This window comes from Gambusia affinis, linkage group LG08, assembly GCF_019740435.1.
Source record: "Gambusia affinis linkage group LG08, SWU_Gaff_1.0, whole genome shotgun sequence".
Lineage (NCBI taxonomy): Eukaryota > Metazoa > Chordata > Actinopteri > Cyprinodontiformes > Poeciliidae > Gambusia > Gambusia affinis.
This window is the reverse complement of record NC_057875.1, coordinates 13144768-13172133: the sequence shown is the minus strand read 5'-3', so window position 1 is coordinate 13172133 and position 27366 is coordinate 13144768. Positions and strand designations below refer to the sequence as shown.

The 27366-nt window shown below is 38.8% G+C and overlaps 2 protein-coding genes across 5 annotated transcripts; both read left to right on the top strand.

The window, feature by feature from the left end:
- Positions 1-513: 513 nt before the first annotated feature.
- On the top strand, positions 514-21352 carry ppfibp1b (PPFIA binding protein 1b). Of its 4 annotated transcripts, XM_044124568.1 has the most exons (27): positions 514-706; positions 8361-8442; positions 8867-9072; positions 9757-9846; positions 10264-10377; positions 10519-10647; positions 11150-11242; positions 12384-12501; positions 12638-12682; positions 13935-13996; positions 14076-14160; positions 14435-14574; positions 14823-14920; positions 15581-15641; positions 15722-15896; positions 16244-16276; positions 16837-16978; positions 17054-17185; positions 17780-17930; positions 18044-18155; positions 18288-18376; positions 18784-18906; positions 19442-19567; positions 19653-19841; positions 19943-20104; positions 20311-20376; positions 20473-21352. In XM_044124568.1, exons 2-27 carry the CDS (start codon positions 8379-8381, stop codon positions 20554-20556), a joined length of 2889 nt encoding a protein of 962 aa, XP_043980503.1. In that variant the 5' UTR covers positions 514-706; positions 8361-8378; the 3' UTR covers positions 20557-21352. The 4 variants fall into 4 exon arrangements, with proteins under 4 accessions (XP_043980503.1, XP_043980505.1, XP_043980504.1 ...); XM_044124570.1 differs by lacking the exon at positions 12638-12682; XM_044124569.1 differs by lacking the exon at positions 16244-16276.
- A 1515-nt stretch (positions 21353-22867) lies between these two features.
- Positions 22868-27219, top strand: endouc (endonuclease, polyU-specific C). Its single transcript, XM_044124567.1, has 8 exons — positions 22868-23009; positions 23110-23163; positions 23245-23344; positions 23418-23529; positions 23624-23745; positions 25259-25371; positions 25473-25623; positions 25689-27219. The coding sequence occupies exons 1-8, from the start codon at positions 22999-23001 to the stop codon at positions 25962-25964; spliced, it is 939 nt and encodes a 312-aa protein (XP_043980502.1). The 5' UTR covers positions 22868-22998; the 3' UTR covers positions 25965-27219.
- The last annotated feature ends 147 nt before the right edge of the window (positions 27220-27366 follow it).

The following is a 27366-nucleotide window of genomic DNA, read 5'->3' as shown; positions in this document are numbered from 1 at the left end:
CCGAAGAAAATGTTATTTCCGTCTGCATCAAGACTACAAACGAATTGCACATGTACATGGTAGATTTAGAATATCAGTGCAGAAAAGATCAAAAATTGTAATATTTTAGACTCTATGTTTTACTGCGACTTGTGTATCCATTACATTAGCATAAAAAAATTCTGATTTGCAGAATCAATTTTATGTGTTGACCCATAAGAACTTCTAGCAACTTATACACAGCCAATACTTTCCTGACAGAGGAATTAGTGGCACTGAAGATCATTTTCTGGGATACATAATGCAGAATCATACATGTATTAATTATAACAAATACAATTATGATGTATTAATTATAACAATGTCGTTATCTTGGCAACTAGGCAACTTTATTTTATTAATATCAATCAATCTGGAAGTGGGAGTCCTTTGCGCGTTCGCTGTGGATCTGTGTGCCGTTCGCCTCACTGGATGAGAAATGGTGCGCACCTAAAAATCCCTGCTCCCGGACCAATCCAGCTTGGAGCGGGGAGGGATTTTTTTTTTCCAACTGTGGCGTCATCAACTTTCCCCCCACTGCCGTGTCACATCGACATCATGGCGTAGCGATGCGGAGGAACTGGGGTTTTCTCTGGTGGGTACGGAGAAGTTCAGAAACTGTGGAGTTTCACTTTATCATAAGGAAATCAAATTAACGGAAAAGCCAGTTCCTTCGACCAGAGTGGAGGTAAGAGGAAGTGTTGTTCTTTTGGCTGAGATTTGTTTGCTTCTTCTTTCATGATAAACTTCGTCCAACGGCGGCGTCCCGCGCGCCTGAAAGCTTATGTTGGTCCCTCGTAGTTTAACGGCTAATTTTGTTGGACCTTTAACCGTTTCAACGGTTATTTAAACGACCTAAGAAGGGGGTCGGTGATGTGCTGCAGAAAGTCTGTTGACAGTCAACAACTTTCACTATTGCTCGGTATGTTTTTGGTGAACAAAAGTTAAGTTATTATGTTTTAGTGAGCTTTACGTAAAAACCAATCATTACATTTGAAAGAGCGTAAACTAAACTTTCAACTTTAGAAAATAGGATTATTTTTAAATAACAGGCAAAATTTTGCAGAGCTAAAAATGGTATCCGCTGAAGTAAAATGATAAGTAATTTTATTTTCTACACATGAACTAACTAAATATATATAATCAAGGATTTTTCTAAGCCTAAATTTCACACAGTTTATAGAGTAAGATGGGATAACGCAAAAAAAAAAAATATATATATATATATATATATATATATATATATATATATATATATATATATATATATATATAAAATAGCTGGCCTCTACACCTAGGAGGAATTCACTCATTTCCACTTGGCCTCAGGATTTTATATATATATATATATATATATATATGTATTTTATTTTTTTCCAAACAAAGCAGTTTTATGTTCCCTTAAAAGGTTTGACCTCGGAGGATGTTGTTTTTCCAGATCTCTGAAACCTGATCAGATGTTGTATTGCCCTCCAGTCGACCCTTCAAACTAGTTGGTCCTTGTTCTATTATATTTTCCCAAAACAGCAGGATTGTCTGTAGGCTGATCTCACAACGGAAATGAGAAAGGAGCTAGGATATTTTTTTTTATCTTTGCATTAGTGTTTTAAAAGCTGTTAAAACTAGGACCTTGAATCAAACCAATTTCCTCCTGACAAGAGTTTGTGCAATTGAGTTGGGATTATAGACTACATTACTTAAACACAACTTTTGCATGGGACTGCGATCAAAATCAACTGATGAACTGTTTGTAAAATGCAAAAGTCCCGCCTTCAGCAAAATAAACCATGATGCTGCCACCCCTGTACTTCGCAGTTGGGATAATGTTCTCCGGTTTCCAAGTTGTCCCCCATTTTCTCTAAGTGCAACAATGGCCAATTTTGACACTTCTATTTTAGTTTTGTTAGATCACAAAGACATGTCTCCAAATATTAAAATCTTTTTTTCTGAGAAAAGGGATATTTGTAATGTACTTTTAACAATTTCTTCTTTGAGTGGCTGTTCAGACTTACTTTACTATGGATGCTGACATTCTCTTGTCAGCATAAGCTTTCATCTTCATAAAGTTGTTCATCTTTGGACACAGAATGTGTATCCTTCCTGAACACGGTGTTAATGCTGGCATATAATACTTTGAACAGGTCAAAATGTTATGTTTAGATTACATTGAGGCTAGGTATTAGAAAACTGTAGCCACGGATGAGCTAAAGTTAAGGTCTCCAATTGTCTTACTGATTACTTGCCTGGTTTAGTAATTCTTTTCTATGGTGTCACTCAAGGAATTAGTGTATTTAAGGTGCTGCCTTGAAATACACATGTGTGCCCTGAATTAACCTGTCAGAACCTTAAAAAACTCTGAAGTCATCATCTGTGCTCTCCCAAATAATTTAAATGCATAGTTTAATGGAAGTAAAAAAAACAAACAAAAAAAACAACATTCTGACATTTAGTAAATGAAAATCTTTGTAATACTAACTCATCTAAAGGAAATATTTAGCCTAAATTAAGCATGGAATTGTTTTCATGGAAATATTTTTATATTTTGGACATTTTAAAACTGCAGTCTTTAGTAGCAAATAAAATAACAGTTTACAAGGGATTACACAACAAGCAGCGCCAAAAAAACCCGATAAAATAATCAAATTGTAGCCGGTGTCCTGCTGATAGTAGCACACTTAATGGAAGGCCTGGAGTTTGCAACACATTTGCACAATTTAGAATAAAGTCAGAATGCGTTTTTAATCAAGTTAAGGCACAATCTGTGAGTAACGTGAAAAGAATGTGTCCCGCTGTCCAACATAAATGGATCTCTCATAAGAGCCTGTGCATACACAGGCAGGAAATTCTTGGAGATTTTATCACTGCAGGCCTTAATTATTTTAAACATTTAATTTCCATCTTGTGCTCACTTTGGATCACCTTTTAAGCTAAAGTCTTCCCCTAACTTTGCATTTTTTATCACCTTGCCACAGAGGCCTTTATTAGCTGTTACAAAATTAGTGATGATGTGTTCTGCCTGTGCACAGTTTGAAAATAGCTGTAGGTTATTCTGGAGCGGCGTTCTGCAGGCCCTAACCCTGTTTACACAGGCTGAAATGTCTGAGACACATAGTTACTCTGCTGCTACTTTAAACCTTAGACAGTATGTGGAGCCGTTCATATATATACACATCATTTAGCATTGTGTGTGTGTGTGTGTGTGTTTTCTGAACATGCACTGTGTTGAATCGACTGGCTGTTCTCTGATGTAAAGCAGGATGAGGTATCCAAGCTGCAGAGTTTTTTTTATTTTCCTATGGAATTTCTGTGAAGGTGAAAATTAGCCACGAGTTGAAACATGGTGTCTTTATGTGGAGAGGCTTGGATCCACTCTGCCATGTCCCTGGAAATCATTACGCTACCAAAGTAAAAATGGAAAATGAAAAAAAAAAAAGTGAACGATTTACGCGGGGTTTGTAAATTCCTCTCTTTCAAGCTTTTTCACTGCCAGTCGCAGGACAGGCTGTTAAAGTCTGTTACATTTTGGGTGTAAACCCAACTCTTTCTCCCTTTAGAGACATGAGACCCAAAGGCTGCTATTCTGTTTCCTGTTCATGTGCAGATGCCAAGCTTCCAAGGGATTGTGGGAGATTTTTTTTTCTTCTTTTTTTTTAATACCAGGAATTTTTTGAGAACTCTGAAGATTGTCCAGTGAGGATGGACTGTAATGGTATTCTCTGCCTGAAGGGACAAGTGTTAAAGGATTTCAAAGCAATTACTATGGTTCACTCTGCCCCTTGTATTCATTATCTTCTGGATGTCGCTGTGGGTTATCAGGCTGGTCTTACCAAAAGGGTACGACTACTTTCCGATTGTAGTGCCTTTTATGTCTCTACAGTTTAGCTTGAAGGATCTTTTATGCTCAAGAACGAGAGTGTTGAGGCGGGCTGTGTTGTAAGCGTCCTGTGCACTGTAGCGTTTCATGCCTTCCAGTCAAAATAACCCGGAATGATGAATAATGGAGTTCCCTTTGTGTCTAATAGTGGTGTCAGTTATGTTTGGAGAAATGCAGATGGTGAGGCATTGTTTACATGTAAGGTGCTGGGATTTTTGAGATGTCTCCTTTGATAGCAAAACCACACAGACAAAATACAGTTCAAAGTGTAACAGCAAGTTTTATATCTGAATCTGCTCCCTCCTTGACGTTTTTTAGATAAGATAAAGATCCAAATCTATGCTCAGAGGTGATGACTTGTCAGTTAAAGACAACGTAAAGTTGCCATGTCTGCTTGCAACATGACTCAGGCTAGACGACTAAAGACAAGTGTTTCTCTAGGCAATTATGTACTCTGAGTTGTTTAGTTCTGCATGCATCCATGAGGATGTAAGTGTGGAAGTGTTCAGACAGGTTTTTTGCATTTGTTCAGAGCTGCCTGACACATGGACAGCAGGTTCCAAAGCAGCATGTCTGGACCTGGTCTGCTGCATTTGGAGTGTGTTTGCTGAAAGCCATGTGTTCCCTTCACCCACATTTGCTCTTCCTCTGAGGAAGACAAAGAAGAGACTGACTGGTTCAGGTATTTAAAGGGCATGCCCCGCAGGCCTCCATTCCAGCTCTGTTAGCTTGATCATGTTCCTTCGCAATAATGCAGTGAGTGACAGTGATGTATCTTTTTGTGCACGCCTGATAGAGGAGAATGTCTAGAAGTTTTCTAAGATTTCAAAATAATGAAAGTCTAATCTTGGTCTTTGTGGTATAATGTGCTGACAGGATTGTAATCGTAGCTTCTCGATTCAGTTTGCTTTAGTCTTTTGTGGTTTCACAGTGACTTTAATTGCATCATGGCCGGTTAAGAAAGTACTATGCTCATAACAATGCTGCCATAGTTCCATCATTCATGTTGTTTATAAACTAAGCTTTAAGAGCTTAGCTTAGAGAATCTAAATGCTGGTCTAATATATGAACAAATCTGTTTCATTAGCCATCCCAAAATTCTGGATTTAAATACAATCTCAAACACTGCCATACAAATTTACGTGTGCATTTATTTTTTATGTCTGAGTGTTGAAAACAAAAAAAAGGACTGTACATAAATCCACAAGACGAGACACAATCTTGAGCTCACAGAACACGACAGGACAAGATTTTAATATTTCTTCAAAGACCAAAATTATGCATTTTTATCAATTTTGACAATCCAACCTCAGCAAACTGATATCTTTCTAGTTCTCGAATTTCTTCAGACAATAGGACATTTATCATTCCTCAGTTGCTATTGAAACCATGAGTTGTGATTGTGATGCAGCTCAATGTATCCCTAGATATCCAGCCATCGGTTGTCATAGTGATGCCTTCTGCCTCCTTCAGCATCTGAATAACTTGCACTGCTTGTGTTTATGTCTTGTCTTTTGCTTGGTGACCATCAAACGTTCCTACTGGAAACCCAAAATGCTGCCAAACATGATTTAGACTAGTTGGGGCATCTTCTATTCCAACTTCATCACCTCAACAAGAAAGATTGTGATATTTAATATTGTATGACAAGATTTTGTTCCACCTGAACAAATTAATAATCACAAATCCGAATGTCTGTTACCTTTTTTTTGTTCTTTTTAGAGCGCAACACAAGTGCAACAGGCAGATATTAGCTGATTTATTAGTTGGGCTGTCTGCTTCAGTGGACAACTTTAAAACACATGCTGCTTACAGCTAGCTAACTCCAGTTTTAAAACATCCATTTATAAACACCCACGGCATAATTGACTGTATGTTTTCTTTTCTTTGTTTTGTTTTGTTTTATTCAGTTTTGTATGGTGCTAGTGACATTTTGTTTCCATTTTTGCGACAGTAGGTAGACATGTGGCAAAGGTACCGAGGTCGGGAGTCGATGCCGAGACAACCGCGATAAGGTGCCGCTCTACCCGGCCGCTACGCAACGAGATGCTAGATAATTGTCTGTTTTCGTGGCTGGACATATTTTTAGAAGAAGGGTAGAAGACTTCTTTAAACCTTCAGCCTGTTGATTGGCAGTGGGCAGCAGCTCTATTGCGCTCATCTTTTCTGGCATCTCATTGAAAGAACTCTAAACCTTTGGACCAGAGGAAATAAAGTGCAGCAGTTTTGAAATCATATTTTTATTATTTTTAGCATATTCAGATTTTTTTTTGTCTCTCCCATAATTTCTAAAAACATTGCACACAACTAGCACAGTAACATGCTTTAAGGCTTCAACATTTTTGTCTCTTTTTGCCTGGCGGTTTTTTTTTTTTTTTTTTTTATGTCATGTTTGTGTATGTTTGCCAGAATGTGGGGTAAGCCTCTACTGCAGGCGGCCTGAATAAAGCAATTTTGGTGGAAAGTGCTCAGTGTTTTCCGGTGGCGTGCTGGCTCCTCTCGTCTCCTCCCACCCTGCAGCGTTTTGTGACGAACCTTGCATCTCTTTACGTTCCTGTTTTACACATAATGGAAATCTGCCCTTCGAAATGCTAAAATAACAGCACTTGGTAGGTGGGTGGTTTCCATAAAGTTTTAAAATGGTGGGGCACTCCCAGGTTTGGAGGCAGGCAATTAAAGGAAGAGGACTTCTGATGTGTGCATGAAAATGCAGGAAAGTGGTGTGATTTCACGGCTAGAGATAAAGGGCCTGCTGTGTTCTCGGGGCAGATGTCCAAGACTGAGACAGTAAAATGTGTCTTCACACTGCTCCAAACAAATTGTCCACTGTCTTACTGGCTGAACATTCTGTGTTCCAACATTTTAGGTAAATGGCCTGATTGATGCTTGAAAATGCATTATTCATCAGTCTACCTGAAAAATGTTTGTGCGTTTTTAGAAATTGAGCCTTTATTGTCAAAATGACAACAAAAAGGTTTCCTGGATGTTGGAAATTGTAACAAAGTTGTAAAAGTTCTTGTTTTGATGTTTTTTAAGTATATATATTTTATTTTTTTTGCCCGTCTAACTCATTGCACACAATAATTTACCTGCCAGCGTGCTTTTTTTTTTTTTTAGATTTGAGTGGATGTAGCCTGCCTAATTTCAGGGTGGGATGCTAAATAACTGAACTTATCTTTGATTGCATGGTTTCTACACGTTTTTTTGTCTAGTGATTTAACCAGGTGACATGAAATTGCTTTGGTGAATTTGTTCCTTTTTTTAGCTTTAAATACTTACACCTGAAGCACAGATTCTGTGTAGAACTTGCTGGAACTTTTTGTTAGACTTGCCTTCAATCATCAGAGAACTTGGAGAATATTATTGAGTTTTATAAACCTAGTGAATTGTTTTGTTGATTGACATAATAAGCTAAAGTATTTATTCTCCTCCACTGTTGTGTTGTTTTCCTTACATTACAAATGTAAGTGTTAGTGCTTTTTCTATTGTGATTGTAAGTGATAGACTAACAAAGTAATGCGTAATGTTAAAAGGGTGCATCGTCTTCAAAAGCCAATTTCAAATCACATTTTTCTGAAATAACAGCTGTCATCTTTTTATCCATTTCTATCTGCTTTGTACATTTAGAGACCACATTATTATTTTGCAAAATATGGCTGAAGCTTAGTCAAATTGGATGGAGAGTTGTGCCACACAGTATCATTAGGATTAAGTCTGAACTTTGACTGGGCCATTCCTACACATGAATGTTCTTTTATTCTAAAACATTAGTGGTCCTGACTGTAAGTTAGAGATTATTGTCCTGATGGATATCGCTTTACAATATTAGAAAAGCTATATAGCTAAATGTTATGGTATGTACGTGTTTCCTTATTTCCTCTTATCTGTTTTCACCTCTCATGGATTTTCAGCAATTTGCATAATGTTTGTTTCCAGTATGAGTATCAGCTCATACAGTGAGACTGTTCTACTGGATAAATATTACATCAGTCTGTAAAATGCATAATATATTAGCTAAATGATTGCCCTCCCAACAGTTTCTCTGAATGGGACAGTATTATTTGGATGCACAAACAAGGCCGCTTAGAGTGCCTTCAATACCAACGATGGATGCAGTAAGGCAAATCACCTAAAAGATCTTGAAGAGTTGGGATTAAAAAGTAGAGCAGAATTTAGTTTTTATCTCCGCTGAACCAGAGGATCTGGTGATCTATAAAGTCACAGGGAGATTAAAGTCCTTCGTGATGCTGACAGCAGCTCATCTCTCTCTCCTTGTTCTGGATTATGATCCAGCAGCATTTCTCCAAAATGTGAATGTTTGTCTCTTTTTCCACAGTCTTAAGGTTATTGTGTATCATGATGTGTAGAAATGTTCTTCCAAAACATTATAAATGTTGTCTGTCATTTAAAAAAAAAAAAAGTGATGTTTAATGTTTTCCACTCTTACGGTTATCATTGTACTTTTAAGGTTCACCAGTGACTGAAGATGATGTCTGACGCCAGCGACATGTTGGCGGCTGCCTTGGAGCAGATGGATGGGATAATAGCAGGTAAAAATCACCAGCGCCTCTTTCAGCAGCTTTTGGCAAAACAGCAGCAAATTGTCTGTTCCAACTTCAAAAGACTTTCTGCGGGTGTTTTCATGGTTTTTGCACAGCTGACCTTTACACAGATATCATATGATGTCTGAAGCTTCTTGTTTGAGGTGGTTCTAAGCTGTTACGCTCTGCTTGCTTTTGGTGTGTGTTTTTTAAACCACACACTTTATAAGTATTATCTTTACTGTGTATGCATTTTCTCATTAATATCAATAAAACAGTATTTTTTTGACAGCAGAGTAACTTTAAGCAAATGAAAAAGATTTTATAGTAAACTACTGTTCAGTATTTACATAAAAATGGGCCACAGAAAGGTTTGGTTGTCTGCTCTGCCTACATAATTAGGTTTTGTGCTTTCTGTGCTTCTTTGCCTCAGGCTCAAAGGCCTTGGACTATTCCAACGGTCTGTTTGACTGTCAGTCGCCTACCTCTCCGTTCATGGGAAGCCTGCGGGCGCTCCACCTATTGGAGGACCTGCGGAGTGTGATTGAGTTAATGGACACAGAGGAAAGGGAAAGTCTCCGCTGCCAGATCCCCGACTCCACCGCTGACAGTCTGGTGGAGTGGCTTCATGGTAACCTGGTGAGAGCCTTTTATCATGGACAGACTGTACTTGTTGAATTAGACTCAGACCTGTGAACTCATATTATTAACTTCTAAAGATGATACAACAGATACTAGAAGTATGTTCGCTGCAGTCACTTAACTGAGTTTTCTAAAGCATAATTTAAAAGCCTCATCTTTTCTGCTTTTCTTTTTAATACAAAATAAAAGCAAATGTTGGCCTTTCTGCTCTAAAGAAGTCCAGTGAATACCCAACAGCTGTAAGCAAAATCTTCTGCCTTCATTTGTGTACAAGTGATTTGTTTGCTCAGAGCAAACATGGTTGTCTAGCTCTGCTGACTTCCTTTGGGGAAAAATGGTTTAGTGCTGGTAGTGTTAATGTCGCAGCCAGAGTGCTGGAAAAAACATGCTGACTTCTTGGGAATCAGAGCAGTGTCTGTAAAAGTGATGGGCTAAATGCCATGTGGAGTTTTTCTGTTATGCTGTAACACTAACTATACAGCTGAGTGTGCTCCTTTATTTTAGCCTTGTAAGGTTTTGTTTGTGCAGGGTGAGACGGTGAAGGCAGACCTGGTTTGATTAGGGGGAAAAAAGTCTGCAGAAAGTCTGACAATTTAAACCACATGTGATCATTATTTTTGACAGGTTTGGTAATGTTTATGAGTTTTGTGTCTAATCTGTGTTTTTTCTTATCCTTTCCAGTCCAATGGGCACATCTCTCTGGGTGGGGGTGACCACTACCAAGAAAGGCTGTCAAGACTAGAAGGCGACAAGGAGTCTCTGGTGCTTCAGGTACCCATTCAACAACACGTCATATATCAGAAAAATGCAGATATTAATTAATCAATCAACCAAATGTTGATTGATTAATTAAATATAGCACATTCCCACAACAAGGCAGAGCAAAGTGTTCTATATCTTTAAAACACAAACATAGAAAGTTATAAAAAAAAATGTATTGAGCAGGATCAATACATTTAATTTACCCAGTAATAAGAAAACATCAAACTTGGTTATTAAATGTTGATCATAGAAAAGCTCACAGTAAGTTAAAACCACAGTGTTGGTCTTTAACTGAAGGCTTCTTTCTTTTAACCCTTCAAACTGGGTAAAAGTATTATTAGGGGTCAAAGTCGGACTGCGTTGCACTTGAAATTTTATAGAACGTCAAATATCCCATCAAAGCAGTCCTCTGTTGGCTTCATGCAGGTGAGTGTGCTGACTGACCAGGTGGAGGCGCAGGGAGAGAAGATTCGTGATCTGGACATATGTTTGGATGAGCACAGGGAGAAACTCAACGCCACAGAGGAGATGCTGCAGCAGGTGTGTGTCTGTGTTTGTTTTTGACTATGTAATGAAATCCAGACTCAAACTAACCACAGAAGAACCTAACAGAACTGAAGTATATGTGCAGCACAGGCATGTTGTTTTGAATCAGAATTTTTCCTTTATTTATCATCGCAGGAGCTTCTGTGCAGAACGGCTCTGGAGACGCAGAAACTCGAGTTAATGTCTGAAGTGTCCAACCTCAAGTTGAAGCTCAACTCTTTGGACAAGGACAGACTGGACTTTGACCGATTTAGGGACAGTGAGGTTAGTGAGCTACATTTAAAGTTGAAATATGGATTTTAGATCTGAATCTAATCCATTTTGTTGCCTTGCTTTGTATAATGACCCTTACTGGGTCATTATACATTTTTATTACTACCCTATTCTAGAAATACTTACAATGACACTGGGTGTACATAATGGTGGAGACTGTCAAATTTAAGTTTTTGGATTTATTGCCTTTTGACTAAAGGCTCTGTAAACATTTAACATATGCTTATTGGAGATTAGGGGATTCCTGCTAACAGATCCAATTTGCAGAAGGTTTGGATAGCTTTCAAACCCCTCATGTTGTTGTTTCATCGCAATTGTCTCTTCCACTCCACTGGGGAACAAAACGCTGCTGTCAGTTTTCCGCCTCACCGCTCATAAATCACAGCTTCCTGTCAGTTTATCTCTGCTGCTGTTTTGGACTCAACACGTATGTAAAATAAAAATGTATAAAACTATTAAGATATTAATGTGTAATATTGTTTGACCTCTGCAGGATTTAATTCTTGAAATTAATGAACTTCGGTACAGACTGACAGAGCTGGACAGTGAAAAACTGCAGTATGAAAAGAAACTTAAGTCCACAAAGGTGAGTTGATGTCAGACTCTGGTGTTTTAATCAGTGAAATCATTTTGAAATAAAACTGAGATGAATTTTAAAAAGACAACTTTGTTCAATCAGATTTAAATAACCTCTTGAGTCAACTATATAGAAGTGTTTAGTCATCTAAAAATGTTGTAAAACCCACTATCCCATAATATGTTTTACAGCCACAGATCTTTAGTGTTTGACACATCTCAAAGCCTTTCAGCTAGAACATGGTAGTGCCAGTCTGTTGTCATGGACTTACTTTGTGGGCTTTAACTTGCCTTACCATATTAGCTGTGATCCTAATGGTGAAACTGTTGTACTTAGAATATCTGTGCTTATTTTCTCTTGTCTTCTCTGCTGTCTTGATCGTTTCTGTACGACTTTTCTTTTTTCTTTTTTTGTTTCACTTGTCTTTCTACTACTAGTCCATTATGGCTAAGCTTTCTAGCATGAAAATCAAAATGGGCCAGATGCAGTATGAGAAACAGAGGAAGGAGCACAAACTCCAATCTCTGAAGGTTGGCTTTTCTCAGGCTGAATGTGGTGCTTGCTGTATGATTATGGTTTTTGACCTCTCCCTTTGGCTCTCGTTTTTTTTTTTTTTTTTTTTTTTTAACAGCAACAAAAATAAACATCCTATGTTCTTTAGGTTTCTTTTTTTTTGGTAATGTGATGTTAATCTTTTTTGCCACACATTCTCTTTAACAGTGCAATAAAAAATAACCTAGAAAGTTAAGTGCATCTATAAATACAGCTTCCTCTAGTCTGCAGAGCAGTCGTGTCAGCAAACATTTGTTCAAACCACAGGTATGCTTTAATGTTAAGTTTTTGTAGTGTTTTTCCTTTTTCTCCTTCTACACTTGTCCGTCTGTTTCTTTTACTTGTAAGCTGTTACTTACAATTAGGTTTATTTGTTCTATGCTTGATTTTCCTTCATTATTATTTTTGTTTTATCTTGTGCTTTGGTTCTTCAAGACATCTGTGCATGTCGCCCACCTCACACACATCGCCCTCTGAGCAGGTGTGGCTTGCGTGCCTCTGTGCCACGTTGGCATCCGTGAACCCTTGTGTTGTAGTTTGTTTGTCTTGTTGGGTTGGGGGAGGGGACCTACCCTCACTCTTGTCCTCTTTTGGACAGGAGGAGTTGTCGTCTTTGAGGAGACAGCTGGAGGGCAAAGATGGTGAAATGAGGAGACTACAGGATGACACGGCCTTCAAACCTGTTGTAACAAGTAGCCATGATGGCCTAGAAAGAGGTGGGGAATGTAACCAATCACAAGCCTTGCTGAAATTTGAGCATGCTTTAAGTTCAGATCTTTCATATTCGGTATCAGTGATATTTAGGGCTAAATTCTACACAGTTCTTGTAATTTTTTTCCCCATCCTGTGTAGTGTCTCATCCAGATGAAACGCTTAGAAAGAGGCTGAAAGAAAAGCGTAAGGGGGTCTTATCCTTTTTATTGCCACACTTCAGTACTGCACCCACCCCAGTCCCTGTTGCATGAACGAGCATGAGCCATCTGAACTCTGCTTGTCCATTATAATTCATTGAAGTGCAAGTAGCTCCCCACGCAATAAACTGAATTATGGACCTTTTCATCGTCTCTCTCACTGTGTTTTTAATGTTCAACCTAAAAAAAGCAGCAAGAACGGTTGGCTCTGTGTTTTCACCAGGAATGAGGAATTCAGTGCTGTTATAACCATTCGAGCAGTACATCCATCCCTCTCATGTTCTCCAACAAAAATCGCCTCATTTACCCATAATGCATCTCCTCAAAATCCTTTTAAGCTTTCCTTGCTCACACCAGCAGCTGATGTTTCTCCTGCTAACCTCTGATATCATGTCTCATGTTGTCTGCCTGTATCTTTGTCACATCTGTGCCTGTTCCTTTCAGTCATATTTATTTTAAAAAAAGATAAATTGCATAGAACAATTTCATTTTAGTCAGCAGACACACTCCCTATGGGAAGCTCTACAAATCAATGTAAAATTTACTGGAACTGGGAGATATTAGTCCCCGACACTAAACATACTGCATCTACAGTGTATATAATAATAATACCATCCAGAAGAGGAATGCACAAACCCTAAACAATCTGCCTTGTTTATAAAAGATCAAGAATTTTTTTCTAGATTTGTTTAGCAGTTCTACATTTGGAAAACACAGTGGATCTAATAATAGATCCTTAAGGATCAGATGAAGTACAAGCAAAGCATGTATAGACCAACTCTAACTCTTCTATTGTCACCCGACGTACAGATTTGCCAGCCTTTGATCCAAATCAGCTTTTTAAAACTTATTTATAATCAACCAATATTACCTTCCACTTAATCCTTTAAGACCTAAACTAGGTTTTCAGTTAACTACGAAAGGTTTATTAGATGTTTTCTTGCCTTTAGATAAATGTTTTTAAATGAAAAAAGGTGATTATTGGTGTTGCTGATCACAAATGTCTTATAGAACTGTGTGTTGGAGTGTGTCTTCTGATAAATGGAAATGTTCTCACAAAGTTAAATCATTGAAGTCATGATTTGTCACTAGAGTGACGATAATTTTGCAGCCTGAGTGGGCTCATTGTGTGTGTTATCCCAGCTTCTCTCTACTTCCAGACTTTTTATGCATCCCAAAAATATGTCTTTGACAGAGCTTTCATGTGCAGAACTTTAAACCATATTTGTCCTCACCAGATGTGGAAGTGCAAAGAATGAAAAAGGCGGTTGAATCACTAATGGCAGCAAATGAAGAAAAGGCATGTTTGGCAACAATTTTCTAATCTTTTGATGAAAAAGAACCGTTTTTGATTCTCATTGTTGTATTTTCCTGTGCAGGATCGTAAGATAGAGGAGCTCAAACAGTCGCTTTTGCGGTACAAGAAAGTTCAAGACATGGTGATGTCGGTACAAGGGAAAAAAGGTTGGACTTTGCTTCTACAGACAAACGCTCTAGTAAATAAAAGTATAATTTCACCAAAATTGTACAGTTTTGATGGCTGCCAGGTTCTTTTTTTTCCTGAATTTCTTGGGTTATGTAATTCAAGTTTTCAGATGCAGCATTTTTGTTTCATTAATTCAATAATTATTCATTTAGGATTGTTCTGGCAGAAGGTTATGATTGGTAACTGACAACATTAATCACGTTCTCCTTGTTATATGTCGCACTAAGCAGAGCTATGTGTTGTTCACTTCAGAGAAAACAAAAGATGCCGAGCGGCTTGAGAGTCCCGGCGATGGATCCAATCTGCTCTTGTCTGGCAGCTCTGACTCTGTGGAATCTGAAAAGCAAGACATTACAGATGTTGAACAGCTGCAAACAAAGAAGCCAGACGAGGTTTGTAGAAGAAAATATAATTTACTTTTATGTTTTGGTTTGTTAGAATAAAGACTGGGTGTATTTTGAGAAACTTGGTATTATTAGTGGGGAAGATCAAATTGTTTACCTTGCTTTCACCTTTTTATTTTTCCAACTGTGAATCTAAATAAATTCAAAACAAATCTCAGTAAGCTCTCACCCATAACAATCTAATTTCTCGTGTCTCTTTTACGTTTGGCTTTTTTCTCTGTATAACTCACAATCAGCCGGAAAGACTCAGTGGACTGAGTGAAGACTCGTCGCCCTCTCCCAGCCCAGCTGATCCAGTTCATCCATCAGAGCACGCACAGACAGAGGGCCAAAGGTCAAACATTTAAAGACTGCTTCTCATATGTGTTGCTACCACAAGTTAGTCCTGTTGTTTTAGTGGCGATACTTAGTAGTTTATGTGGGATTGCCATACATCTACCTACTAAATGCAACACTGAAAACTCTATATGTTTACAGTCTTGTTGATGACACTGGCTGGCACATTCAGTGTGCTAAATTGTGACGTTATCACATGTTTGACTTAAGAAAGTCATTGTCTACTGACAATGTTTCCTGTCATACTCCAGTTCTCTGTGGATACAATGGTGCTTTCATCAGTGCAAGGCGTTGTGTTAGTTGCTCAAGTGAGAGGAAATCTGAGTACTTGTGGCAGAGAGTCTCATCACTTTGATTTTGGAAGAAACTTTTTCTTTACAAGAAGGGAAAAACAAAACAAAAATCTTATTTTGATATTATAGCAAACTAAATGCATATTTAACAATCTAATGTTATTAAATATGCATTAATAGGATTAATACATATTAATATATATGTAAACTTAATACTATTCATTACTTGTATAAAGTTGAAATGCTAAAATGAAGTTCTAGTTGCAGCTTTTTTCTTTGTAATCTTCATTAGATATATGAAAAAATATATAGAACAACAACTTCCAGTAAAACAAATAAAATTTTCCCTTTTGTGTTTATTTCAGTAATCACAAACTGAGCAAAAATGACAGCCAGGCCCAGTTAGAAGACAGCAACAATGAAGTGGTAAGGAAAGGGAGATTATTAATGGATTATAAAAGGAGGAGAATTCTGATTATGACTTTATGTATATAATTATTCCCCAGTCTACAAGTGAAGAAAACTGTAAAATGAGTGAAAAGCCACCTATGAATCCCTCTGCCACCTTGCCTGCCTCCATCACAGACGACAGCTTTGGTTCCAGAAAGGCTCGCTCGTCTTTTGGAAAAGGTTTCTTCAAGCTCCGCGGAGGGAAGAAAACATCCAGCAGCCCTAACCTCGGTGGGAGAAATCTCCACTTTGTCTAAATATAAGTCCCGTTGTCATGTGTGACCTGAAACTATTCATTGCAGGGTGAGATTTTCTTTTTCCAAAGACACACCCTGTGAGTGCATTATATGAACCAAGACCATAATTTGCAGCCTACACCAACTGTGGTCCTCATTTAAATGTGGAAGTCAGTTCCCTAGGCACCGATTGCCATTTGTCCTGTCTGTGTCCTTTTTTGTTTTGTGTCTTTGTCCCACCTCCCCGTCTTGTTATTATTCCAATCATAATTTCTGCCCTCTTGTCTTGTTTTTTTTTGTTGGACGCTGTCCTGTGTTGTGTGCTCTTTGTAACACATGAAGACCGCAGCAGGAGTGCAAGTGCGCCTATGCTAGGTACAGTACAGACTACATGTCCCTGTAGGGTGGTAGTTCTCCGGCAGAAAAACTAAGGAAACTACGAAACATCCCCTTCATCCTTTGTTTGCTTGCTCCTCTTCGTTTTGCACCTTTTGCACCCGATTGTTTTAACATCCAAAGCCTTCTCCTTCGTTGCACAAACATCTGCTCAACATCCAGTCCATGCACTCTGTGTATGTTGAGCTCCTCTGTGTCTGCATGAAGTACAGAGCTCGTTTTTATCAAAAACACCAGAAACTTGTTAAAGAAGAACGCTCATTTGGATAAAAGTGCTCCCTTTTATAATCTAAAACAACTAATGACTTGAGCTTTTATTCCAGTAACAGTTGGACATCATCATGTCTGATGCATGCCTGCTAGAGAGCCTCTATCTTTAATGCCCCTTGTCATGGCCCCTCAGTTTATCTAGGTCTTAGATTCATCATCCCGTTTCCATGGCGCTGTTCTGCCTCTGTGCAACAGCTGCATTTCCCCCTTTATCAATGTGTGCCTCTCACACGCTTACGATGGTGTTGTGTGGGCATTTGTTTGTGCAGCTGAAACAGAGCGACAGGGCACCGACCATCTGGACCTCGCCGGAGTGCCACAGAGGTCATCCAACAGCGACAGCACACACACGCTTCCTACAACCCCAGAAAGCAGGAAGAAGTCAAAAGGCATAAAAAAACTCTTTGGGAAGTGAGTGGAAAAGAAGAAAATCTTGCATTGTTGAGATTTTGTTTCAGTATTTAGACACAAATTTGTCATCTGTAGGCTTAAGCGGAGTCAGTCGACCACATTTAACCTGGATGACAACCTCCCAGAGGGAGAGTTCAAGCGAGGCGGAGTGCGAGCCACAGCGGGACCCAGACTGGGTTGGTCTCGTGATTTCCAGCGAGTCAACAAGTGAGTCAGTGCATTCAGCGTAAAGAATGAAAGCCAGATTGTGGTTTCCTTGTTTTCACTCTATTGTATGATGACTTGCAGACATAATGAACTGAAGAATAACAAAGATATGAAAATAAGTGCAGGATGTTTCACAGTGGAAATGATGCTCATTCATTATCTTTTCCTGGTGTACGAATGTTCCACAGGTTTTATGATTCACTCAGGAAGAGTCATTGGATTTTATCCAAGTGAACCCAGAATCATAAACTGATTTCTACAAATTATGATTTTTGTTCATCCTTGACTTGTTCTACTATTCGGCTTCTATGACTACCATAATTATTGTGACTAAGGCTCATGTTGATATCTTGCACAAGCTCTCTCTTACAGAGTGAGCAGAATATCATTGGTGCCATTTTGTAATAAATGACTATTACAAAACAAAAAATTGTAATTTGAAAATAATATAAAAACCCAGCTATTAAGTACAGTAACTGACTTAATAGAGAAGTAAAGCATTTTGTATGCAAATTAAAATCAATTCTTGTAGCTTCTGAGCTCTGCTGAACTGAGAGATCCCACACAGTCTGATCTGTTGTACCTCTTTCGTAGTGAAGTGGATGCTCCGTTTGCGCGCTGGTCAAAGGATCAGGTCTGTGACTGGCTGCAGGAGCAGGGCCTGGGCCTTTACGTCAACATGGCCCGTGTGTGGATTCACTCGGGACAGACTCTGCTGCAGGCGTCGCAGCAAGACCTCGAGAGGGTGAGATGTGGCAGAATAGTTTAGATCAAATCAGATCAAATATTGTCTGACAGAACTTGGTTTGTAGTATCCAAGGATGCCGGCTCCTCATTTATGTTCCCATGGATGTTTAGGAGCTGGGCATCAAGCAGCCACTGCACAGAAAGAAGCTGCAGCTCGCTTTGCAGGCCCTCGGCTCAGAGGAGGAGGATAATAAGGGAAAGCTGGACTACAACTGGGTGACTAGTATGTCAAGTTATGTGTTTTTATTGTAAATTTTTTTTTTTTTTTTAAATGTGTTTTTTACATTCAGTTTCACTTTATTTATTGTATGCTATGGTTGCACAAATAATGTATTTATTATCTGTTTCCTGTCAGGGTGGTTGGACGACATCGGTCTACCTCAGTATAAAACCCAGTTTGATGAAGCCAGAGTTGATGGTCGAATGCTTCACTATATGACAGTGGTGAGCTTATGTGACAGATTTTACTTTGATGAAATGAGGGACTTTATTATTTATTCGACCTGATTAAATTACAGCAGACAAAGCTGTAATTTAAAAAATGCACCACAGATGGCGCTCCTGCTGCCTGATATATTAGTGGTATGCCTTGATGTTTCTCTGCTTTGTCTACTCAGTGCGTGAGTGACATAAAGATTTTATTTTATAGGGAGTAGATTTGACTTTAGTAAAGGGTGTTTGAATTTGACTTTGCGACAGCTTCAAGAGCCTGACATTTTATAGAAGCTGCTGCAGTATCCTCTTGAATTCTTCTGCAGCTAGTGTTGCATTTTCATGCCGTTATATCTGAAAGCTAAAACTTATAAACTTCTAAGTTTATAAACCGTACCGTTGGTTTCTTTGTCCGTTAGGACGACCTGCTCTCCCTGAAGGTGGGAAGTGTCCTGCATCACCTCAGCATCAAGAGAGCAATTCAGGTTCTTCGACTCAACAACTACGAGCCCAACTGTTTGCGGCGCAGACCGTCAGATGAGGTACACATCGCAGGTTAACATTACCAATAAATGAGGACACGGGTTGAATAAACCGGCTTCTTTTAGTCAGAAAAGAATATTTATGAGAATGCAGTGAAACATCTAATCAACAATAGGCTTTTTTGTTTCGAATTAACTGATTTTGATATTTATGCTGTTTATACTTGAAATTTGAAAAGTACAGCAACATTATCACTTCTGTATTATATTGTTATGATTGTGTTCAGAGTTTAAGCGGTGTGATGGCCTGCTATTTAAAAGAAATACATACAAGTTGAAATTGTATTTGGAATATTTGACATAAAATGTATGAAAATAAATATACAAATATTTAAATGCTGCAAAACTGAGCAATATTGCACAAGGGCGTTTGAAGCAGCAATATTTATGCAACCAACTTTTATTTTTTGTGCAATGTCTAGGTCAGTTTTCATGTCTTCTCTCTTCTGAGTTTTGTTTTTCTAATGCACATCTGAAAATGAACATCTATGTTAGTCTCTAGTTTATTTATGCTGTCTCTGCATTTGGGTTGTAGAACAACATTTCACCTGCAGAGATTTCCCAGTGGACCAACCACAGGGTGATGGAATGGCTTCGATCTGTCGACCTCGCCGAGTACGCTCCCAACCTCAGAGGCAGTGGCGTCCACGGAGGCCTGATGGTGAGGAACTCTGACTTCCCTTCTATGTGCGAGGCAGGATATGACCTCTGACCTGTCCACTCCATACACTTGTTCGTCTGTTCAGGTTCTGGAGCCCCGGTTCAATGTGGAGACCATGGCTCTGCTGCTGAACATCCCCCCTAATAAGACTCTGCTGCGTCGCCACCTGGCCACACATTTCAGTCTGCTGATTGGCTCAGAGGCCCAGCAGCTCAAACAGGAATGTCTGGAGAACCCAGACTACACGTTGCTCACTGCCACCACCAAAGTCAAGGTACTCTAATATTTCTTCTTTTGTTTGTTCACAGGGTTCTGTTTGTAGAGCTGGAATAAGTTCAAACTTTGATACGTTTTATTATTTTTGTTTCATCCCAGCCAAGGAAGCTGTCATTTGGTAACTTTGGGATGAGGAAGAAGAAGCAGGAGGAAAATGAGGAGTATGTGTGCCCAATGGATGTGGAGATGCCAAAAGGTCGAAGCTTCCAGAAAGGCTTTGAGCTCCAGATCTATGAGGACGACCTGGACAGGCTGGAGCAGGTGAGCTCCTTACACTAAGATTTTTCAATCATTTTTTTTTAAATTGAACTTTAAATTCAAAGTTTATTTAAGACAAATGAACCTCAGCTGTTCTCAGCCGATGTTCTCAGGCTCAGGATAAGCATGATGCTGTATTTGTGTCATGGGATTTGGTCTGGTCAGCCTGTGTTTAGTTTCCTCAGTGTAAGTTGAGTCTCTATGTGCAGATGGAGGACTCTGAGGGGACGGTGAGACAAATCGGGGCCTTCTCTGAGGGAATCCAGAACCTGACGGTAAGTCCAGGAACATCCACAGGAACCAAAACGCCCAGTGATCCTTCATTGAGGAGCGTCTAGTGTGATGTTTTCATCTTCCCTGTGTTTTTCCAGAGCATGCTGAAAGATGATGAATTCTTTAAAGAGATGTCGAACTCTCCGAACCCCAGCGTAACGGATGAGGAATCCAACGCATGAGAGCGTCTGGGTCTGACCTGATCTTGCTGTGAATGAAACTCTGGGCCAACCCTTCTCTCCTGCACGCTGCACCAGTAAACCCAGCTAACGACCCCCATTTCCTTTTAGTGTTAAAGAGCCAAAAGTGTTGCAGCTTCCTCAGTTATACGGAGCGTCATGGCGAGAGCCTTCAGTCCATTTGTCACAGTTACTGATGTCCGAGGGAACACATAGGATGACACCACTGTTTTCCTGCCAGCTGGTTTCTGGAAATATTTTGTACTCTGTGATATAGAAACTGTGTTTTGATTCTGAGAGCGTCAACCAGCAAGAAAGGCCATGAAAATATGATTTTATATATTTTAATATATGACTTTTAGTTGCCTTCTGACTTTAAAAATTGAAAGAAAGACGTGGGCTTTGCTGAACCGAAGAAGCAATTCTGAAAGTAGGTCTAAAACAATAACTGCAGCTGCTATGTTTGTTTTTTACACAACTAAACCTTGCTGATCGAACAATAATGGTCTTGTATTTTATCTATTTTATGAAGATTTGTATGCTCCTGCATTTGCACATACAATACATTCGAATTACCAAGTCTGAAGATCATATCATTGCATGATGTCTGAATTCAACACGTTTGTATTTTACTCTTCATCCTGGAAGGATTTTGGAAACCTGTTGGGTTGTTCCTGCGACTATGTACTCTGAGAAAATATCATATTTTGTTTAAATATTGTAATTTGACTCTTTATTATATCATAAGATATACATTTCTAAACTCAGTTATTGAGCTCAATAAACTAATTTAAGTCAACTTGAGTTTTGTTCCAGGGGGCAAAATAAACTACCAAAAACTGAAAGTGTTGCTTATTTTTCCAATGACAACCAAACTATCTAATTACATTTTTATTTTATTTTTTAGTAAAAACTTTTTATAGGCTTTCAAATTGTAGAGTGTGATTTATATCGATGTTTGTATGGGTATTCAATTACACACAGACTATTCATAACTTCTCCTTTTTAATTTATCTTAATCATTTTTAGCATCATGAAACAGAAATAAGAAACTTGGTAATTACACTAATTGATTTTAAATGATGCAAGAACAGCATGCTGCATAAAGAGCATGGAACTAACTACTTCTAGAAATTCAGGAAAATGGACATTCAGAGAATTATTAGCCGAACAAAGTAACAGTAACTGATATCTTTATCAGCTGTTTTCTGGAAATTAAACCAAGTTTTTATTGATAGCTTAAGAGTTTTTAAATATCTGAATTAGCTCTGAGATCAATTTAGTCAAGAGGGGAAAAAAATCAAGGTGATCCACCTGTGACCAGTCAGAATCTAACCAGAACTGCTACACAGAGCAGAACAGAAATAGTTGCTGCTATTGGATCAGTTGACTTGTTTACTTTCTGGGAGCTGACTTTGGTTTCAGATGCATACTCCATCTACTCTGGGAGGAATCGTTGGCCTCGGCTCTAAAAGTTGTTCTCTCAGCCCAGCTGTGGAGGTCAAACTGCAGATGTTGGTAAATTCCTCCTTTTTGTAGTGTGGCACCAAGCTGTAGACGGCACAAAAAGTAACCCTGCTGGATAATTTGAAGACATAAATACGCTCTAACTTTACACAACAAAGCTAAGAATCATTGTAAATATATTTTAATGATTTATAGCCATCTGTGATGCAGTTTATTTAATTATCTTGTAAGTGTAAATTCTTAGTTCCAATTTGGTAAAATGCTCCATAAATTGATTGATGGAATTCAACGTGATGCATGCATGATAACATACACATTGTAAAATGTGAAACTAAACACGTGCTACCTCTGACTGAGAGAACACAGCAACCAGAAGCCATAGCAGAATTGCAGGAGATGTATTTAGGTTGTACTACTGGAAATTTAGGTCTGATTAAAATAAAAAAAGAAGAAGAATGCTGTAGTTCTCTGATATGTATCATTTGAGGAACAGGGTCAGAAGATTCACAAACATTTAAAAGGACAGAAAAATAGCCATGCTGGTGTAAATAAAGGCTCAAGTCATTAAAGCTTGTCCTTTTGTCTCTTAGATGGAGGAGGGTTTTGTACCCCAGCCCTCTCCCTCTTACTGGTACCACAGGGATTGGTTGCAGTTGTAGTTTATTTCTGTTATAATTTGATCTAAGTGAGTCCCATTAAGAACCAGAGGCACTGTTTTGGTAAAAGAGTATAACAGCTAATGTAGGCCAACAATCTCATGTGAAAGTGGATATAAATTCTTAGAGAGAGAGAAAAACCCATATCCTGAAACAGAGTGCCCCCTGGTGGTTACACATTACCCCCTAATAAAATATTATTCGCGTCCAGATTCCTCTCTAAACCCCTGCGGAGTGTTAGATACTGGGAGGAGGCTGGACTCAAGCATTAGTGAACGGTTTGCTGTAGTGTGATCTGTAGTAGTGAAGAGTTTCTGGCACCATGGCTGTAAGGTCTGTATAAATATGTATTTTCACTCCTTTTAAACTTCATTGCTGCAAAAAATTTTAAGTTTCAAACCAAGAGCGTTGACTGAATCTGTGTGAAATGCAGGCTGTGTGGATTCCTCCTGCTTGCAGTTCTTCTCAGTGGAGTTCATGCATCAAGGTAAAAATCAATGAATGCATGAGTACATTTCTCATGCATTTCTTTTAATTTGACTCAGATTTTTATGTATTTCTGTGACAGGCCAGCTGTAAACCAGGAGCTATCCAACCTTTTCAATGAGCTCTGGAGGCTGGATGAGAACCGCATGACGCCTGGGATAGACTACACTCTCTCTGTTCAGGTGAGGAGCTTCTTCCAACGAACACAAAACCTTCCTGGTTGTTTTTTAAAGTCTCTGTGTCTCTCCTCTGCAGGGAAGAGCAGGGTTTGTGAACCAGGGCAGCCATGTTGTCCTGGATTACGCCTCACTGCCTCTATTCTCCAACGTTAATGAGGGCAAACTGAGGAACATAACCACTTTCTCTCGTGAGTGTCTGATGTTGAGCCCTTTGCATGTCTGAGCCGATGTGAAGATTCAGCTCATTTTGCTTTAATACATTACATTTCTGTGCTCTTGCAGTCTTCATGAAGCTCCTGGACAACTATGAGCGGTCGACAGGCATCACAGAGCGAGTCACTCCAGAGGAGCTGACAGAGATAAATCTGTTCCTGGATGCTGTTTTAGAGACACAAGTCATGAAGGTGTGTTCAACCAGCTGGATTTAGCAGCCGTCCAAGTTCTTTGTTACAACAGGTACATGTTTGTTGTGCTTTCCAGATGCCTAAAGTTTCCCACAGGTTGAAGAAAACCCCTTTCTGTTTTGTGGTTTGAGGCTGCAGCTGTCTCTTCCTGTCCCTGCAGGAGCTAAACGCTGAACTTCATGGTGTTAGAGTGAAAAATAACAAACAGCTGAAACATCTGTGTGCGGCTGCGGAATGCAAACTTGGCCTCCATGGTGTCCCCATAGAGGATTTCTGGAAATATTTGGACATTCAGTACTTAATCTGTTAAACTTCTGGCTCTGATGAGAGTTTAGATTCCCCTTTCTCTATGAGAGAGAAGAATGTGGTGTTTAGCTAAATAATGCAACTATGGTCATGTTTTGATAAAATTAAACATATGGGGTGAGAACATATGGAACCAATTCACTATCAGTGTACAGCTAATGGTGCACAACAAAGCCAAACAGTGTCTTTCTGGGGTTGTTGACGTATTTATTAGAAAAACTCTCAAATAGAAAAATACTAAATATAGATAAAGCATAAAATATCAGTAATATCAATTCAGCCTTTCAACAGCGTGAGATAAAACGTGGTGTAGCAATATGGTCATAATGCTTCTTGGTACGGGATTCTCTATCCACAGAATATTCTGGTCTTGATCGATGTTCGTTTTGTTCAGAATATTATAAAACGGCTGCTGTTTATGACTTAATCAGCAAATGCACTTTCTCACAGAAATTTCATCACCCATGAAATATTTCACAGTTTATCAGATCACAACCACAAGCTTCATTACATTCTGATTGGATTTCACATGATAGGCCAACTCAAAGTTGTGTACAAATGTGAAGAAACTTATAAACCTAACTCTATTTTCTCTACCAGCTTTAAAATTTCTAAAAAAATTTTTATCATTGTTTACAAAATTGTTTAAGCTCGTTTGGGCTTGAAAAGCATCTGTAACCGTCAGGCTTTTTCAACACATTCTCAGCTGTATTTAGATCTGAACTTTGACTGAACCATCATAAGACACAGATAAGATTTTATCTAAGCTGTATGATCACTGAACTTTCACTCCAGTCTCAAATCTTTTGCAGCCACCAACCGTCTTCCCACCACCTTCCCATTCTCTTTGCAGAGAGAAATTCGTCCCCACAGCATGATTCTGCCACCACCTTGTGACACAGGGATGGTAGATTCCAGGGATTTATTATTATTGTCCCAGCTATGCTGTAAAGAAGTGTCTGAAAAAGTTCAAGGGTTGTGAATACTTTTTGGAGTTGATTTAATTAAGAATCCCCTCAATGTTTTCCCCAATAAGTCAGTAAACGTCTCAGTTCTGATCTTCACAAAACAAATACAATATAAGAAAATAAGATATTGATGAAGGTCTGTCGGATTTACCTATCAGCTGCTTATAGTCTAGCAAACAGATGAAGTTTTAGGATCCTGCACAGCCTCTTTTGCATTAACGAATGTGATTTCTCCACAGCGGGCTCATCAGTACCTGGTGAGCAAAGGAAAGTCCAGCTCCGACTCGAGGCAGTTTAAGAATCAGCTCAACTTGATCTGGTTTCATCTCTACCACCGGCAGAGAAACACAGGGTGAGGGTCCAAAGAACGTCAACAGACGAATCTATTTTTTATCCCCGTTTGTCTTTAAGTCTGTGAGACCGGACTGGAAATGCTCTTGTCTTTCATGGCAGCCCTGACTCTTGTGGTTTTGAACACGTCTTTGTTGGAGAAACCAAATCTGGAACAGAAATAATCGGCTTTCACAACTGGGTCCAGTTCTTCCTGCAGGAGAAAAACAGCCATTTGGATTACAAAGGCTACAAGGCCAGAGACCAGGACTTGGTAAGTCCACTTCATGTGGGAGACATGTTTGTCTGAGGCGCTGTGACCTGTTACTCCCTCTACAGCCTGATCAGGACGACCACGTCCTGAACCTCCAGTTCAGCTGGCACGGTGTGGTGAAGCCCGTCGGCAGCGCCTTCATCGGCACCAGCCCCGAGTTTGAGATGGCCATTTTCACCATCATCTTCCTCATGAACACAGAGCGAAGCACCACGGTGCTGGTCAACATCGACCAGTGTCAGATGGAGCTGGTGGTCATCAGGCAGGGCCGCTGTCTGGGGACGGCGTACCCCAAACTGCTCAGCAGCAACAGTAGACACGTCAGCCAGCATTCGCACTGACTCCAGCTGCAGCTCAAGTGGTCTTTACCTTAAGACAGGTGGTGAAATCTACGTCCAGCAGGAGAATTATAGTCCGTTCTGATTCTAACATGTATCTAAGGCTTTTAATGAAACTGTTCTGATGGTGTTACTGGCGGAACGGGATTTATTTGAAAAAGTGTAACATGTTAAGCTATAAGAACCTTATATTAATCATCCCCATGAATAAAAGTAATCGTCAGTGTTATAGTAATCCAAAAATATTTGTTCGTATAAAAAGAAAAAGCGTATTAAAAAGCGTATTAACTTTACAAAATAATCTTTTAAAAAGTGTTAAATCATTAATGTCTTTGTATTAAGGACATTTGATTACCCTGTTGAAGTTTTCTGGTTGAAGCAGTCAGATTTTATTATTTGAAATGTTCTGTTCTGTCTTCCTGACAATGTTCCCATGACGTTTGGAAGAGAAGCCGGCCCACAGAGTCATAGGTCATCTATCGTTCTGCAGCATCATGTAGCATGATTTAAAAAATAAATAAATAAATTTATCCCTTTCTATACAACAATCAAACGTCATCCTTACTCTACTGAAGTTCTCGGACACTCAGTAAACAAGGTGATTTATTTTACATCTCATCATTCATTTCATTGAATGTGATTAAAAAAAAAACAACTTATATTTTAAACTGATCACATGTTCAACTTTTAATTTCTAACTTTTAAAGATCAAGTCACGTCTGCCTTACTTGGATGACTTGTTGTCTTGTCTTTCCCATTTTGAAGAGGATTAGAGGAAATCTTTCTTAGCCCAGAGAAGCAGAAATAAACTAAAACCTAAACATATCTGCTTCCTTTCATTTATTTTGTATTAATTGTTTTATGTGAAATAATTGTGATCTTTTGATCCTTAATTTCCTCATTAGAAAACATTTATTTCTAAAATGTGGATTTGTTTCAAAGTAAATAAGTATGGGGTTCCATTTGTGTCAAAACTCAGTAGAAGTCACAGGTGAGTGTACATGTGGAAGGTGCTATGAACTTATTTCTAGATTTAATGTATTAACACTTAAAAATTTGCTGCACTGTCCTATCATTCAAATGGCATTAGGCTAAATATAAAAGAAGTGCCTGTGACCTCCTATTCATTCAGCTCTTCCTTATCCTTTCCTGAAAAGCAACTTTTGGTAGTGAAAGTAAAAATGTTCTTGTTGTTGTTTCTTCAATCAGTCATCTTTATGTTTTATTGGGTCTACAATAAACAGAAAGTCTAAACTCTTCCTCTTTCTGACTGCAGATTTGTGATCCAACTACTTCTATCATCAGTTGCTTTAGATCACTGTATAGTTGGTTTGTTTCTAAGTAATATGCCTCTTCTTACCTTTCAGTTTTTAAAAAGTGGCTTATATCTTCAGATTTTTGTTCG